The 13,456-nt window shown below is 51.9% G+C and overlaps 5 protein-coding genes across 5 annotated transcripts; 4 read left to right on the plus strand and 1 right to left on the minus strand.

Moving 5' to 3' along the window:
- Window positions 1-84: 84 nt before the first annotated feature.
- Window positions 85-3,171, plus strand: M406DRAFT_348133 (Neutral/alkaline nonlysosomal ceramidase; the record flags this gene model as incomplete). The annotated part of the gene is made up of 2 exons (XM_040922364.1): window positions 85-157; window positions 757-3,171. The coding sequence occupies 2 exons, from the start codon at window positions 85-87 to the stop codon at window positions 2,913-2,915; spliced, it is 2,232 nt and encodes a 743-aa protein (XP_040771483.1). The 3' UTR covers window positions 2,916-3,171.
- A 475-nt stretch (window positions 3,172-3,646) lies between these two features.
- Window positions 3,647-5,006, plus strand: M406DRAFT_267261 (uncharacterized protein; the record flags this gene model as incomplete). Its single annotated transcript, XM_040917867.1, has 2 exons — window positions 3,647-4,516; window positions 4,611-5,006. 2 exons carry the CDS (start codon window positions 3,647-3,649, stop codon window positions 5,004-5,006), a joined length of 1,266 nt encoding a protein of 421 aa, XP_040772189.1.
- Window positions 5,007-6,051: 1,045 nt separating this feature from the next.
- Window positions 6,052-7,342, plus strand: M406DRAFT_324353 (uncharacterized protein). Its single transcript, XM_040919861.1, has 3 exons — window positions 6,052-6,624; window positions 6,711-6,771; window positions 6,870-7,342. Exons 1-3 carry the CDS (start codon window positions 6,105-6,107, stop codon window positions 7,177-7,179), a joined length of 891 nt encoding a protein of 296 aa, XP_040771484.1. The 5' UTR covers window positions 6,052-6,104; the 3' UTR covers window positions 7,180-7,342.
- Window positions 7,343-11,820: 4,478 nt separating this feature from the next.
- M406DRAFT_334139 (uncharacterized protein) lies at window positions 11,821-12,324 on the plus strand (the record flags this gene model as incomplete). The annotated part of the gene is made up of 1 exon (XM_040920906.1): window positions 11,821-12,324. The coding sequence occupies one exon, from the start codon at window positions 11,821-11,823 to the stop codon at window positions 12,322-12,324; it is 504 nt and encodes a 167-aa protein (XP_040771485.1).
- An 84-nt stretch (window positions 12,325-12,408) lies between these two features.
- On the minus strand, window positions 12,409-13,456 carry M406DRAFT_103363 (uncharacterized protein). The gene has a single exon (XM_040915062.1). It carries the CDS (start codon window positions 13,298-13,300, stop codon window positions 13,118-13,120), a length of 183 nt encoding a protein of 60 aa, XP_040771486.1. The 5' UTR covers window positions 13,301-13,456; the 3' UTR covers window positions 12,409-13,117.

Genomic DNA, 13,456 nt, shown 5'->3' on the forward strand with positions numbered 1-13,456 from the left:
TACGAATCGGCGAGATTCCCAGGCACATCCTGCTGCGCGCAGCCATATTGCAGGGTAACCCTGTCTGCCTGCAGGATCCTTGCCATGGCTGTCTGGCACATGCTGCTGCGCTGTGTGCTTGGGGGAGCGAGTCGTTGGGCCTTGGAGCACTACCGTGGTAATAAACAGCACAGCAGCACCCACACCCCAGCACCCAGCACCCACCACCACCAGCAGTAAGCTATGACCGCATCGTGCTGCTAAACGTTTGGGGGTCCACGTCTTTCTCTTACCTCTCCCTTCTTCTTGAACTGTGTCATTCTTGTTTGTTGATCTTGTGCTCAAAACTATCACGAGCCAGCACAATGACTGGCTCAAACGTTTCGAGCCGTCACTAAACCCCCTTAAAACACTGTATTGATACCCAGCTACTTCTTCTCTTCTGCTTTTGCTTTTCAGTTTTCACCGAAACTTAAATCACGAATATGGTATCGGAAAGACAGCATCTTGTCGACGACGATGAGCTCGCAGGCGAGACATCACGGAAGGCCCGGATCGCGAATCGAAATGCTTATCTCAAAGACGAGACTGGACGTGCATTTCGGCCAACTAGTCCTGGCATTTCAAGAGTGACGCATTGGCTGCCATTCCTCCTCCCCCTCTTCATCCTGCTGCCTTTTCTCTTCTACTGCTCTTCTTTCACCGGCCTTGTTTCCGATTATCGACTTTACGTGCCCTGGTCCAGCCAAGATGAGCAGACTATACTTGCCGACAAAGGAGACCAATACCTCCTCGGCGTAGGCAAGGGAGACATCACAGGCCCAGTCGTCGAAATCAACCTGATGGGCTACGCGGACCCGAGCCAAGTCGGCACCGGCCTGCGCCAGCGCCTATATTCGCGCGCTTTCATCGTGGGAGACGTCACGAACCCGTCGGATCGTTTTGTGTACTTGGTCCTCGATACCCAATCCGGAGACACGGCTGTGCGATACGGCATCTTGTCAGGGCTGAGGGACTTGGGCCCAGAGTATGCCGTCTACGGCCAACACAACGTTGCTGTCACCGGGACACATTCCCACTCCGGCCCAGCAGGATGGTTGAACTATCTCTTGCCCCAGATCACCAGCAAAGGCTTCGACCGCCAGGGCTACCAGGCCATCGTCGATGGTGCCATCCTCTCGATCGTGCGGGCACACGAAAGTCTACAGCCAGGCCACCTCAGCATAGGCTCGACCAAGGTGCAGGGCGCCAATATCAACAGGAGCCTGTTTGCCTACCTGGCCAACCCTGTGTCGGAGCGGGCGAGATACAACACCAGCTCAGAGGATGATGGATCTGTTGAGAAGGATCTGAGCCTGCTGAAATTCCAGCGGGCGTCCGATGGCAGGAACATCGGTGCTCTCACCTGGTTCCCAACACATGGGACGTCCATGCTCGGCAACAACACCATCATCACGGGTGACAATAAAGGCGTCGCTGCCTACCTCTTTGAAAAGAGCGTAGTTGGCGAGGCTACTGCCGCCGAGGGTTTCGTGGCAGGCTTCTCACAGGCCAATGTCGGCGACACCAGCCCAAACGTCCTCGGCGCATGGTGTGAGGACGGCTCAGGACAGATGTGTACCCTCGAGAACAGCACTTGCCCCGGTGACGGCCGGGTTGGAAAGTGCCACGCTCGTGGTCCTCATTTCAGATTGAATGACAGTGGTACATCGTCTTGTTTCGAGATCGGCCGGCGACAATTCGCTCCTGCCCGGGCGCTGTACGACGAACTGAACGTGAACCCGGTCCCAGTTCGAGGCCCTTGGGTCAAGTCATTCCATACATTCCACGACATGTCGAACTTTACCTTCGCCCTGCCAAACGGCTCCATAGCCACGACCTGTCCGGCCGCTCTGGGGTACTCCTTTGCCGCAGGAACTTCGGATGGGCCTGGGGTTTTTGATTTTACACAGCACGACGGCGACCCCTCCAATACATCCCCTGTGTGGAAAGTTGTCTCCAACTTCCTTAAGGCGCCGTCGGATGAACAGAGAGCCTGCCAGGGATCAAAGCCCATCTTGCTCGACGTTGGCGAGGTGCATAAGCCTTACGCGTGGACACCAAACGTAGTGGACGTCCAGGTCTTCCGTGTGGGCCAGTTCATGATCATCGTCAGCCCAGGCGAGGCAAGCACCATGGCTGGTCGGCGGTGGAAAGAAGCTGTGCAATCCGAGTCTGCAGCACTTTTCCAGGACAACTATGACCTGTCAGGCGGCGCACTGCACTCTCCAGCCCCTGTCGTCGTGCTCGGCGGACCAGCAAACAGCTACACGCACTATATTACCACGGAGGAAGAATACTCGATTCAGCGATACGAGGGGGCGTCGACGCTGTACGGGCCTCATACACTGGCAGCGTACATCAACGTCACTCTGAGGTACCTGCCCTTCCTCGACGCGTCGGCTAGGACGCCACCGCCTCACTCGAAGGACTTATTCCCGCCTGATAATACGAAGCGCTCGTTGTCGTTCATCACTGGCGTAGTAAGAGATGGAACCCCATTGGGCCGGGCGTTTGGGGAAGTAAAGCAAGACGTGAGCACCTTTTACCGCATTGGAACCCGCATCACGGCTACCTTTGTCGGCGCAAACCCACGGAACAATCTACGTCTTGAAGGCACCTACGCAGCAGTCGAGAAGCTGTCCCTCGGCAAGGACGGCAGCCAGGTCTGGAACGTAGCCAGGGATGATTCGGACTGGAGCCTCGTGTTCAGATGGAAGAGGACGAGCGACATTCTGGCCACAAGCGAAGTAGAGATCACGTGGGAGACGGACCGGGAAGATCCCACCGAGGTTGAGAAGGGCGTCTACAGATTGAGATATCTTGGGGATTGGAAGAGTCTTGATGGGACTATTACGGCATTTGACGGGACCAGTTCTGCTTTTACCCTTACCTGATGAACATATTCAAGCAAGGGAAAACGAAAACGTTCGAAAACCGGGATGAATACACTGCTTCGTACAAATGATTTTGAAAAGGAGTTGCAGAGGCAATGGCTGTTGGAATCAGAAAGAACAACAAAGCAAATAACACAAAGTGAAAGAGAAGAAAAAAAGAAACAGGGTTAGGGGTGCAAGGCTGCGTATACGAGGCTGGCGAATGAACTGCATGCCAAGTAACAGACAATGATAATCCAGCATATCTCTTTCTTTGAAGATACTCCACATGGACAGAGTAATTTGCTTAATGCATTTGTGTCCTACTCGCTTAGCTCGTTTCTACTTTCAATCCTTATTCTTGTCTCTTTTTAAATTTATATTCTCACCGGTGTCGGCGAAACTAAAAAGCGTGACGGGGATTGGTTCATTTGCAACCGGGCGCCGCGGGCCACTGCACATGAACGTCCGCGGACGAGTCGGGACCCGCCAGCTGACAGCACGCTCCTTGCTTCCCTCACGACTGGATTGATTGATTTATGATAGAGTAATAATTTAATTGTTCCAAATTCAGATCAAGGTTGAGAAGAATCCCCCTTTTCTTGTATGACATTTTTGTATGCTCTTGCCCTTCTAAAAGTCACCAAGCCTGCTCCATCTCGGCACTGGTGACTGCACTGGCGATCGAAGATTCAACTTTCTTTCTCTCCATCAAGGTGGCAATAGTGGCGAAGGAGACCTCGACCCTAACAATGTCACCTACACAATCCACTGCCCAAGTCTTAAGCACGATACACCGACGTCATGACCAAGACAGCTCTAAGGATCGTGCTTCTTCGCCCTCGTCGAGATCATGGTCGTCAAATGTTAGCAAAAGACTTTCAAGAAGTCATAAGGCGAAACAATACAACAAACCTTCTGACAGCCAGAGACGTGTACGGCCTGGACGAGCTCCTGGAACACGGCATCGCACGTGGGCTCCACCGCTCGTCCTGGTGTCCATGTTTCTCTGCTTCTACGCCGTCAACCCACACGAGTCCAACATAATCCACCACTTCCTCTTCCTGTCCTACAAGCAAAAGGACCCAGACGATGACCCCAGCTCCTCACCAGCGCCCTCTTATTACGGCAAGGGACCATGGGACCTGGCCTTCGTCTTCTTTTACACCATCGTCCTGTCCTTCACGCGCGAGTTCCTCATGCACGAGGTCCTCAGACCCCTCGCACGCGCCTGCGGCATCACCTCACCGCGCACGACGTCCCGCTTCACAGAGCAGATGTACACTGCCTGCTACACTGCGCTCAGCGGACCCCTCGGTCTGCTCGTTATGCGGCGCACCCCGGGGCTGTGGTACTTTGAGACGCGCGGCATGTACGAAGGGTACCCGCACCAGGCACACGAGGGCCTCTTCAAGTTCTACTACCTGTTCCAGGCGGCGTTTTGGATCCAGCAGGTTGTTGTGATGGTGCTGGGCCAGGAGCAGCGCCGCAAGGACTTTAGAGAGTTCGTGGCGCACCATGTCGTTACGGTGGCGCTGATCGGACTGAGCTATCGGTTTCATTTTATGCGGATTGGCATCGCAATCTACGTGACCCACGACATCAGCGATGGCCTCCTCGCGGTAAGTTCTGTCTGTCTCTGTTCCTCCTCAACAGAAAACCTCTATAGCCAATGCAAGCTCGCGAAGACTGACAAAAGGAGGCAACGATTGCCAGATTGTGAAATCGCTCAACTACGCGCAAAGCAGCCTCCAGGCTCCCGTGTACGCCCTCTGCATGGCCTGCTGGATCTACCTGCGCCACTACATCAACCTGCGAGTTCTCTATTCCATCCTCACCGAGTTCTCCGCGGTTGGGCCCTTCGAGCTCGACTGGGCCGCAGAGCAGTACAAGTGCCGGATCTCGCAGGTTGTTACCTTTGGGCTGCTGGCGGGGCTGCAGGCTCTCAACCTTTTTTGGTTGTACTGTCTTTTTCGCAGTGCGTATCGGTTCGTGATGTTGGGCATTGCCAAGGATGACCGGTCTGAGGCTGAGGAGTCGGAAGGGGAAGAGGTGGACAATACTGTCAAGGGTCGCCGGCCTGGAGGAGAGACTAGGATACGTGTGGAGTAAAGAGAGGCAAGATGAGAAACAACTTATTCCAGGCGAAGCATTCAACGCTCGACAACCTGACGGGAAGTGTAGGAATTAATTATACGTAATAATAATATATAATAATAGTAGAATCTGAGTCTGGAAGGAGGAGAATCTTGTCTGCCCTTCGGCTCGACTAGCACCACATGAACACATCGAATGCGTCAAAGAGGTCAAGACTTTCGGCTGTGAAATTACCTGGTAAAAACTCCTCGCGGGACACATGCAAATGTTACATAACCCTGCCTGGGTAACCTTTACGAGATTTATGCAACTGTGCATTAGCGGGCAAAACAAAGACACCCAGTTCAAAAGATTACGGCAGCATGTTCATTGTCGTATTTGTTTCTGACTCATCATCACGCTGTCATGCTTCATCGACTTTTGGGATACTACGTAGTATCAAATTATTGCTTGGGCCTGATTCCGGGAAAGGCAACAACAGCCTGAATGTGTGGTGCTTATGACACAGAGAGGGCGTGATTCAGTCGTGAACGTAATCTGTAGGTGGATATTCCGGGCGCGTTGATGTTTTTCCCTATTCACAGCTCTTCAGGATAAGCACGATGGCTTGTTTTGTTCAATTGGGAACCAAATCAATAGTCCTGGATCCTCCATGGCTCTGTGCAGGCTTCTCGCAGCTGCTGTGCCGTCTCACTGCTTCTTGACCCCGTCTTTAATCAACTTTTAAGTGGTGCAAAGACAGGTCGTGGAGAAAGAACGCTGGTGAAGAGATTGAGTTGGGGCTTGCCCTGGTCGAGCCTCTCGTGGTTTTGCAGCGCTTACGCCTGTGAGAGTGCATCTGCATCGTAAGATTTCTTCGTATTTCGACCCGTGCAAAACGAAGCACTAGGCAACTTGGGCAGAACAGGCCGCAATTTGGTTTATACCATTTTAACAGTTCCACATGATAGACCACACGATGGTAATCATTCATGCCAGACTATAAATGGGACCTGTTTCCTCACATCTCTCTCTCGCTCTCTCTTGCACAGAAGAGTCCATCCGCAAGCATCTTCAATAAGACGAAGTAACCTAGGCTTTTTCCTTCTTCAAACATCAATCCCACTACTCATAATGATGAACACTCTGAGCACCCTCAGCCTAGCGCTGGTCCTAGCCGGCCTGGCCACTGTCCACGGCGAAGCCACGTACAATGTCACAGTATACAACGCCGCCGGCCAATCCGTCCCCGCGACCACGACCTCACTGGCCGGTTCCAGCGCCTCCACCCCTTCTCCCATCAGCAGCCGCAGTTCTTCATCAGACGAGGCCTCTTCTCGGCGCCAAACCTCCACCACCACGTACTTCTCCGAGAGCTGGTGCGGCCTGGTCCAGCAGAACCCTCCCGCCGCAGGCACATATGACCAGGTCGTGGCCGAGTGGACACTGCCGGCCCTGGCTTCTGGGGCCGTCGTCAACTCGTCATTCCAGCTTGCGCAGGGTGTTGGGATCGACGGGTTTACTACCTCTGCAGAGTGTAGCGGGGGGTTGTTTGGGGGTACTGCTTACACCTTTGGGGATGATGGGGAGGTTGACACTATTTATGCTTGGTGGGAATATGCTCCGGAGGGCAGGACGGCGGTCGCACTGGAGGGTGAGTACTCGCAATGGAAAAACTTGTGGATGCTGGGGTGAATCGTGGTTCTCTTCTGAAAAGGTGCTAATGAGATTCTTCTGTAGCGAGTGTGGGCGATGTGATCAAGACGTGGACCACCGTGATTGGTCTCCAGAGGGGAACAGTGTAAGAAACAGCCCTCCTTATCCTCCTCTTTTTTTTCTTCTTCATACTTCCCTTCCCAAAAAACATCTCACTAACCCTGTGCATCTCCCCTTCTCCAGCCTCGTCGAGAACCTCTCCAATAGCTGGACAGTCGTGGTAGACATAGACGGGTCCACAACAACAGCAACCCTCTGCGGCGCCACAGCCCAATGGCTCAACGAGAACCTCGTCCCAGGCTCCGAGCCCTACCCGCAGTTCGACACCTTCGAGTTCACCGACTGCTACACCGAGTCCACCGAGGGTTCCGTGGGCTACCTGGACGGGGCGAGCGTCGTCGAGGGCGGCACTTTGCAGTCCAACGGGCCTTTTTGCGTTCCTTCCGAGGTGAGCAGTCAGGTTTTGGAGTTTACTTATAGTGAGGAATTTTAAGTGAACGATGGGAGAGGAGAGAATTGTTCTGATCAGATTGGATTTGTTGTGTCAATACCGCGTTTGGTTGAGGCTGGCTCTTATTGTTGTTGAAAATAAATCAATCAACCAATACCCAACTAGTACTCATGGATGCTTCGCATGAGAAATATAGCAGTTCTCCAAAGCTGTAATACGAGATGATATTCGTGTGTTGTATGAAAAGGTGTCAGTACGGCCGCGATGCTTTTTACAAAAGCGCTGTGTCTGGTTTCTCATCGGGCGAGGATAAAGGCGAAAATGGTGCTGTTAAATGCTGCGATAGGATCATCATTGATCACAGGAATGAGCTTCGAGAAGAAGTAGCAGGTCATAACTACGCGGGCGGCAAGCACTGTAGTAAGTACTTGGTATACTGATCTGGCCATAAAGGATCGCGTGATGCTGAGCCAACAAAATAACATTTGAAACGAATACGCACCAGCCGCGAGCGTTAGACACACCAACAGAAACGCCGTACCGTGGAATCCTGAAGGCGCGTTGTTAGTCGTCCAAGTTGGAAATTTCCCACTTTAACTCGCAAACAGCCTTGCTTTTCATGACCAACACGAGCCCTGGAAAAATATAATTTTAGATCAAGAAAAAGGCAAGACAAATCCCTCACCCCCCTCCCTCCCAATATGCGAGGATGTATTCGTAGTTTCCGCTTCCGATTGGGCAACGTTAAATTTGCCAAAAAGTTTCAAAGGTTCTGGGTGTCACCTCGTTTTGAACAGATAGAGGTAGCTTACACGTTGCACCTGTCGGATTCCTCCGGCCTGGTGGAGGCCTAAGAAAAGCTTCTTTGAGCGGCATGGCAGATGGCTATTAAATATACCGTGCAAGCTTGATACCGCAGTTCGTCAACGTGAGCACTCCCAAGACGGCGAACAATTCTCCGCAGGGTCAAAAGTGTTGCTTTCGCACCACTGAAGTTGCCCCTCAGGGTGAGTTCTGTGAGAGCACATAGACTATAAGTCTGGTATTATCCTGTAATGATCTCAAGTATTCCCATTACCGATGGAAGATGCCAGGCTTGATACTTAGCGAAGTACACAATCCGGTCTTCCAGACTGGCCGCGAGGGCTGCATCACCAGATCGAGGCTTCAATTATTTGGGCCAGGCACGACAGAACCATCTTATTCTTTTTGGAGGCATTCAGTAAGTTGGCCTTTTGTTCTGGATATTCACATCTATGTTAGGGCAGGATTATCCCTAGATTTTGGAGGAACTAATCGGTGAGATGAGCTGCAAGCCCCATGTCAAGCGCGTTGGGCCTTCCAATACGACAATACTAACTTCGGACCCAGAGTTGCGGCCGCTCCCTATGTTAAAAGATGCTAATGCCGATCGTGCTCTCATTTGGCCATCCGACGCCCAAGTCGAAGGCTGGGCTGTTCCCCTCACAATATTAGGAGATGTGGTGCCGACGCCCATCGGGGCGACAGCCAAGTTTTATCCATGGCCTGACAAGGCGACTAATATCGAATTATCCGGCATGTCTGGTTGCACGGCTGCTATGATCATAATATGTTCAATCGTTAACAACCCCTTCTGAACATCTTCTAATGACTGAGAGTAGGGCAACTCGGGCGTTTGGGTTGGCCACTGGTGGGAGTCTGTCCAGGCGGACAATATTAATGGGGGCAGCTCATTCATCTATCGCTACGGGACTCGTGAGGAAGACGTTGTGGAAAGGCCTCTTGCGGACTTCAAAGTGATTTCAACCAATATTCTTGGAGCGCCTTCGCCATCTGTGGCCGATACTTTTGTTAGTTTGGTCGATGTGTAGAATAAATCTGGCGATCCATTTGGAAGCGAGAACAGCGGTGGAGACGTCTTCATCCTAAGCAAGGCTGCAGGGTGATTTGTTTTCTTTTCCCTCTTCTTTTTTTTTTTGGGGGGGGGGGGGTTCATCTGCTCAATCTGATTGTTTGTAATTTCTTAGGATATCTACACGCCTACAGAATAGGCTTATGTATGAGCAGAAGATCCTGGCTCTTCAAACAGCTATTCAGGAATACGTCCAGCCGAACAAGATTACAGTTCGTCCATACATCGGCGACCCTGGGACGTTTACCCAGGTCCCTGGTGGTGCAAGTAATGATCGTCGTTCGCCTGCTGGGGTGCCCATCTGGCTTAATGGCGTTTCTATTATTCAGTACAGCCCTTATGCTGGCACCGACCAGAACGGTTGTCCTCAAGCGCGGGCCAGGGTCTGGGAGGAGATTAACACCACTCCAGCTATCGACAGATCCTGGCCTGCTAGTGTGGGAGGGTCGAGCAAATCAGATGCAGCATGTAAGTGAGCGAGCCAACCTTTTTCTTCTTTTCTTTTTCTTGGGGGGGGGGGGTTGGTAAAATGGGGAAGGAAAGAAAAGCCAAAGCTGACGCTGAGCCAGGTACTGCTCCATCATCGACATCAACGACCTCTGCAGCCACTGCAAGCGAACTCCCTTGCCATCCCTACGCAGATCCCGATGAGGACGTAGAAGAAAGCTGTATTTGTAGCAATGGGGCCACTATTCCAATAGCGACCGCTACCAGCTCGGGAGGAGAAGAGAATTTGTGTCCCTGGACAACCCTCCCTCCTCAAGCTCTGACAACGGCGAAGGCCACTACAGCCTCTTTGCAATTTCCGTACACTTATACCGAATCGTCCAAGGTCGTCGAATGTGAGACATTTTCTGTAAAAGACTATGGAGGTTATCCAGTCTCGTTCTGTAAGTCGCCAATTCCATCTATCATTATTGACTGGAATTTATCTCTACTTTCTGGAAGACACAACCCGAACACATGATATTTCCCAACACATCGCTGACCCAATCGTTCCAATCTGTACCTTTGTAGGCGCTGGCCGTTCCGCAATACTCTATGAGCCCCTTCAGGCCAGCTTGGAGCTTGGGTTCTCCCAAGTCAACGTCGGCTCCATGACGGGGAAAGCCCTCTTTACCAGCGTCTCCAACGCTGTCATGAGCTTATGCCCCACACCAACCTCCGAGGGCGCCTGGACAGGCTGCGAGACAGGCACCATCATCGTTGGCCAGGCGGATTATATAGAAGACGGCAAGCCGGAGGCAGGCGATGTTACTATACAAATGACAGATGCTCAGTACAACTCCACAGAGTATCTGGACTTCTTTGTCAGCATGTTGGCCATGGCTGCCAACGGGAGTGCTACAGGAACAAACTGCGCCTGCAAAGCTGGGACTACATCACGGATGGCAAAGTTAAACGAGACATTGTTGAACGAGTCGGCGGTGACGGGCTGACAACAGAGACACACGATGGAAGCGGCACGTTCTGCAATATGAACGGTTTCGTTGATACGCAATACTACAACGGCATGCAGAGGACTGCTCAGATGTGGTTTGAGGCTGAGTTCGGCTTCGAGTTCGGGGAAATGGGAGAGTTCGACTGTACTACCAGCGTTGGCCTGATTGGCACACTTCTCGACCTCTTTTTCGACGCTGTCTTCCCTGAGTTTGCATGGGTAGTTGCTGCTGGGATCGAGCTCGGAGAGATCGCTTGTGAGGCTGCGGAGACGTTCGACGCTACGAAATCGAGACGCGAGATCGAGGCTGATAAGGCGAACGCGAAACTGGCTAGGGCGCGGGAGAAGGAGTTGAAAAAAGATAGAGAGCTGCCAATGCCAGAGCACAAGAAGAGAGAGTTGGGATTGATTGGTTCGAGCCTAAAATATATTGACATCGCCAGGAAGGTAATTTCCAAGAAATCATGGAAGGGGTAAAAATGTACACTGGATAACAATTGTCTGTTATGGCACGCAATGCGGTCGCTAGCCTTGTACAATAATTATAGCCTTGCACCCCTAACCCTTTCTTTTTCGTCTACTCACTACCTTTTTCTCACTTTTTCTCAATTCATTTATACAAGCAGTGAGTGCATCTATAAAAGCTTGGGTACTTTACATCCTCTCTTACTTGAATGTGCTCGCTCCACTCCACTATCCTAACAAGATAAAATCACGTCAAGGTTTAGAGTAAGCTGACCAAGCTGCACCTCATCTAATTCAGTTGTCCAAAGTCGTATGCACTTATTGTACTTGATGAATTGTCTGCGGGTCATTTCCTAGTACCTTGGAGTTGTCCATGGGCACTTGACGTAGAACCTTTATACCAATCAGACATGGCAGACTAGGAGTAGGCCACCCTTGTCCCAGGCCTGCAGAAGATCTACAATCTTATGTACATGTTACTACTGTATGCAGACTCTCTGCGCCAGTGCAGGGATTCTTAAGCAGTGAGATGCAAAGACTAGGCACAGAGTAGGTCATGCGTGCAGGATGACAGCAAGAGTAGACCCTCGCACTTGTAGCCATGGGCTGAGAGGATTGTTCATGTGGTCTGTCGTGTCTATCAGCCATACCATGTCAAGCCTACCACCCAATGCAAATAGACACCAGCCCTCTTCCCTACCTAAACTCTCTTGCTGTCTTCTCAGACAAGAACTGAAAACAATCGTCTGTCTCTCCCTCTCTTTTTCTCCTCTGTTGTTAACATTGAGCACTATGTACACACAATAGTCCCCCACCCATTTCAACCAAGGCTTTCCATCATAACCATACTAAACACCAAAGTCAGCACAAACAGAAACCCAAAATGGTTCTCGTCCACCGTCCCAGAGCTCCCAGGGGCCCAGAATCCCCTCCCAGAATCATCAAGTTCGCCCTCCACGCACCCACGTCAGCGGATAAGCCTCCCACGCCCTGGATGGAATTCGACTACCACTTCGCCTCCCCTCTCCCTCATCACGACGACGACGACGACAACAACAACAACGCCACCACGACGGGAATAGTAAGCCTAGCCTATACCATTCGCTGCGACGTCTCGACCGTCAAAATGGCCACTCTCCTCGCCGAGTTCAAACAGCGACACGCCCTGTACCCGATGGAAGGCACAGCGGCGACGGGGATGACAGAGGAGATGAGGAGGGAGCACAATGAGGTCGCCTGGGCCTTGACAGCGCTGAATCCAATACTGCGGGGCCGAGATCCTCAAAAGCCTGACCTGCTTCGTCGAGCGGTTGAGTGCTGGATGGTCGTCAGGGAGGACGTGGAGCGGGTCAAGGCGGTTGTGGCCTCATCGAGCCACTCCGAATAGTAGTGGTAGCAGCGCACAAAGTCGAGTACATGAGTACATGGCTCGAGACGATACATCGACAGGCAACGAAGTTTATTGGTTTTTTTTATACAAAAAAAATCTGAAAGCCAATGTGGGCTTTCGAGCTATCGTCGTCCATACTGGATACCAAGAATGCCGGAACCTCTCATCGAGATAAAAATCATAGAAATTTTGGTTGTTCTTTTGTGCTCCCAACAAGATGCTCACCCGTACCAGTGCCAGTGCCATTGCCATGAATGCTATGCTGCAGAAATAAGGAGAAAAAAAAAAAATGAACGAGCTGAGCCGTACCTAAGCCCCATTATCAACTTTCCCATCGGTGGTGCATGAAGGACCAAGGCACGAGCTGCTCTCTGCCCATTCGCTTGAACTCTTCTCCTGGCCCCCTCTTGTTTTTCTTGAGTAGTTTATGAGCCACTTGGTCAACGGTACTATGTGTTCCTATTGCGCGGGATATCTGTCGCATTGCAACCACTTGGTCCCGACTATCTTTTCTCCTTTCATACAATTTGTACAGTTTATCGTGGATCCTCCTTGATTACTACTTCTTCCCCAAGATCTCTCTCTTGTGAGATAGAGTGGTTCTTCCTGTCTCATTTGTTGGCATCCTTGTTCTCCTCCAGCACCGTAGCAAGTTTGACAGCGAACTCGTTGTTCCTGACCTGGATCATCCACGTCTCCAGGCCCTTGCCATCATCCTTCGCCGTCGTGACCTTGATCCACTTGGCGCCTGCGTCAACCTTGTAGGAAAAGTTTGGCAGCACAAGCTTATTCATGGCCACCCTGCCACTGGGCTCGGTGCGCAGCAGGATGCGCACCGCACCTGTGGACTTGTGTTTGAGCACGCGGAGGGGGCCGAGGCCCTCGGGCTGCCAAGGATTGCCCTTCTTCTTGTCTCCATCGTCATCATCGGGCTTCGCCGGAACATGCCGCAGGGCCTTGGCTCGCACTTCATGGACGACCTCTTCGTCCTCCTCGCCAGGCCCCCCTTCGGTTAGAGAAACTTGCTGGTCCTGTGTTGCATCGTCCTCGTCAGCCGCTGCTCCGTTCCCGCCATTTTGCTTCTTGGCTTCTGGCTCGGGGGTGCCAGCCGCCGGCGTCGTAGCTAAGC

This window comes from Cryphonectria parasitica (genome assembly GCF_011745365.1).
Source record: "Cryphonectria parasitica EP155 unplaced genomic scaffold M406scaffold_9, whole genome shotgun sequence".
Classification (NCBI taxonomy): domain Eukaryota; kingdom Fungi; phylum Ascomycota; class Sordariomycetes; order Diaporthales; family Cryphonectriaceae; genus Cryphonectria; species Cryphonectria parasitica.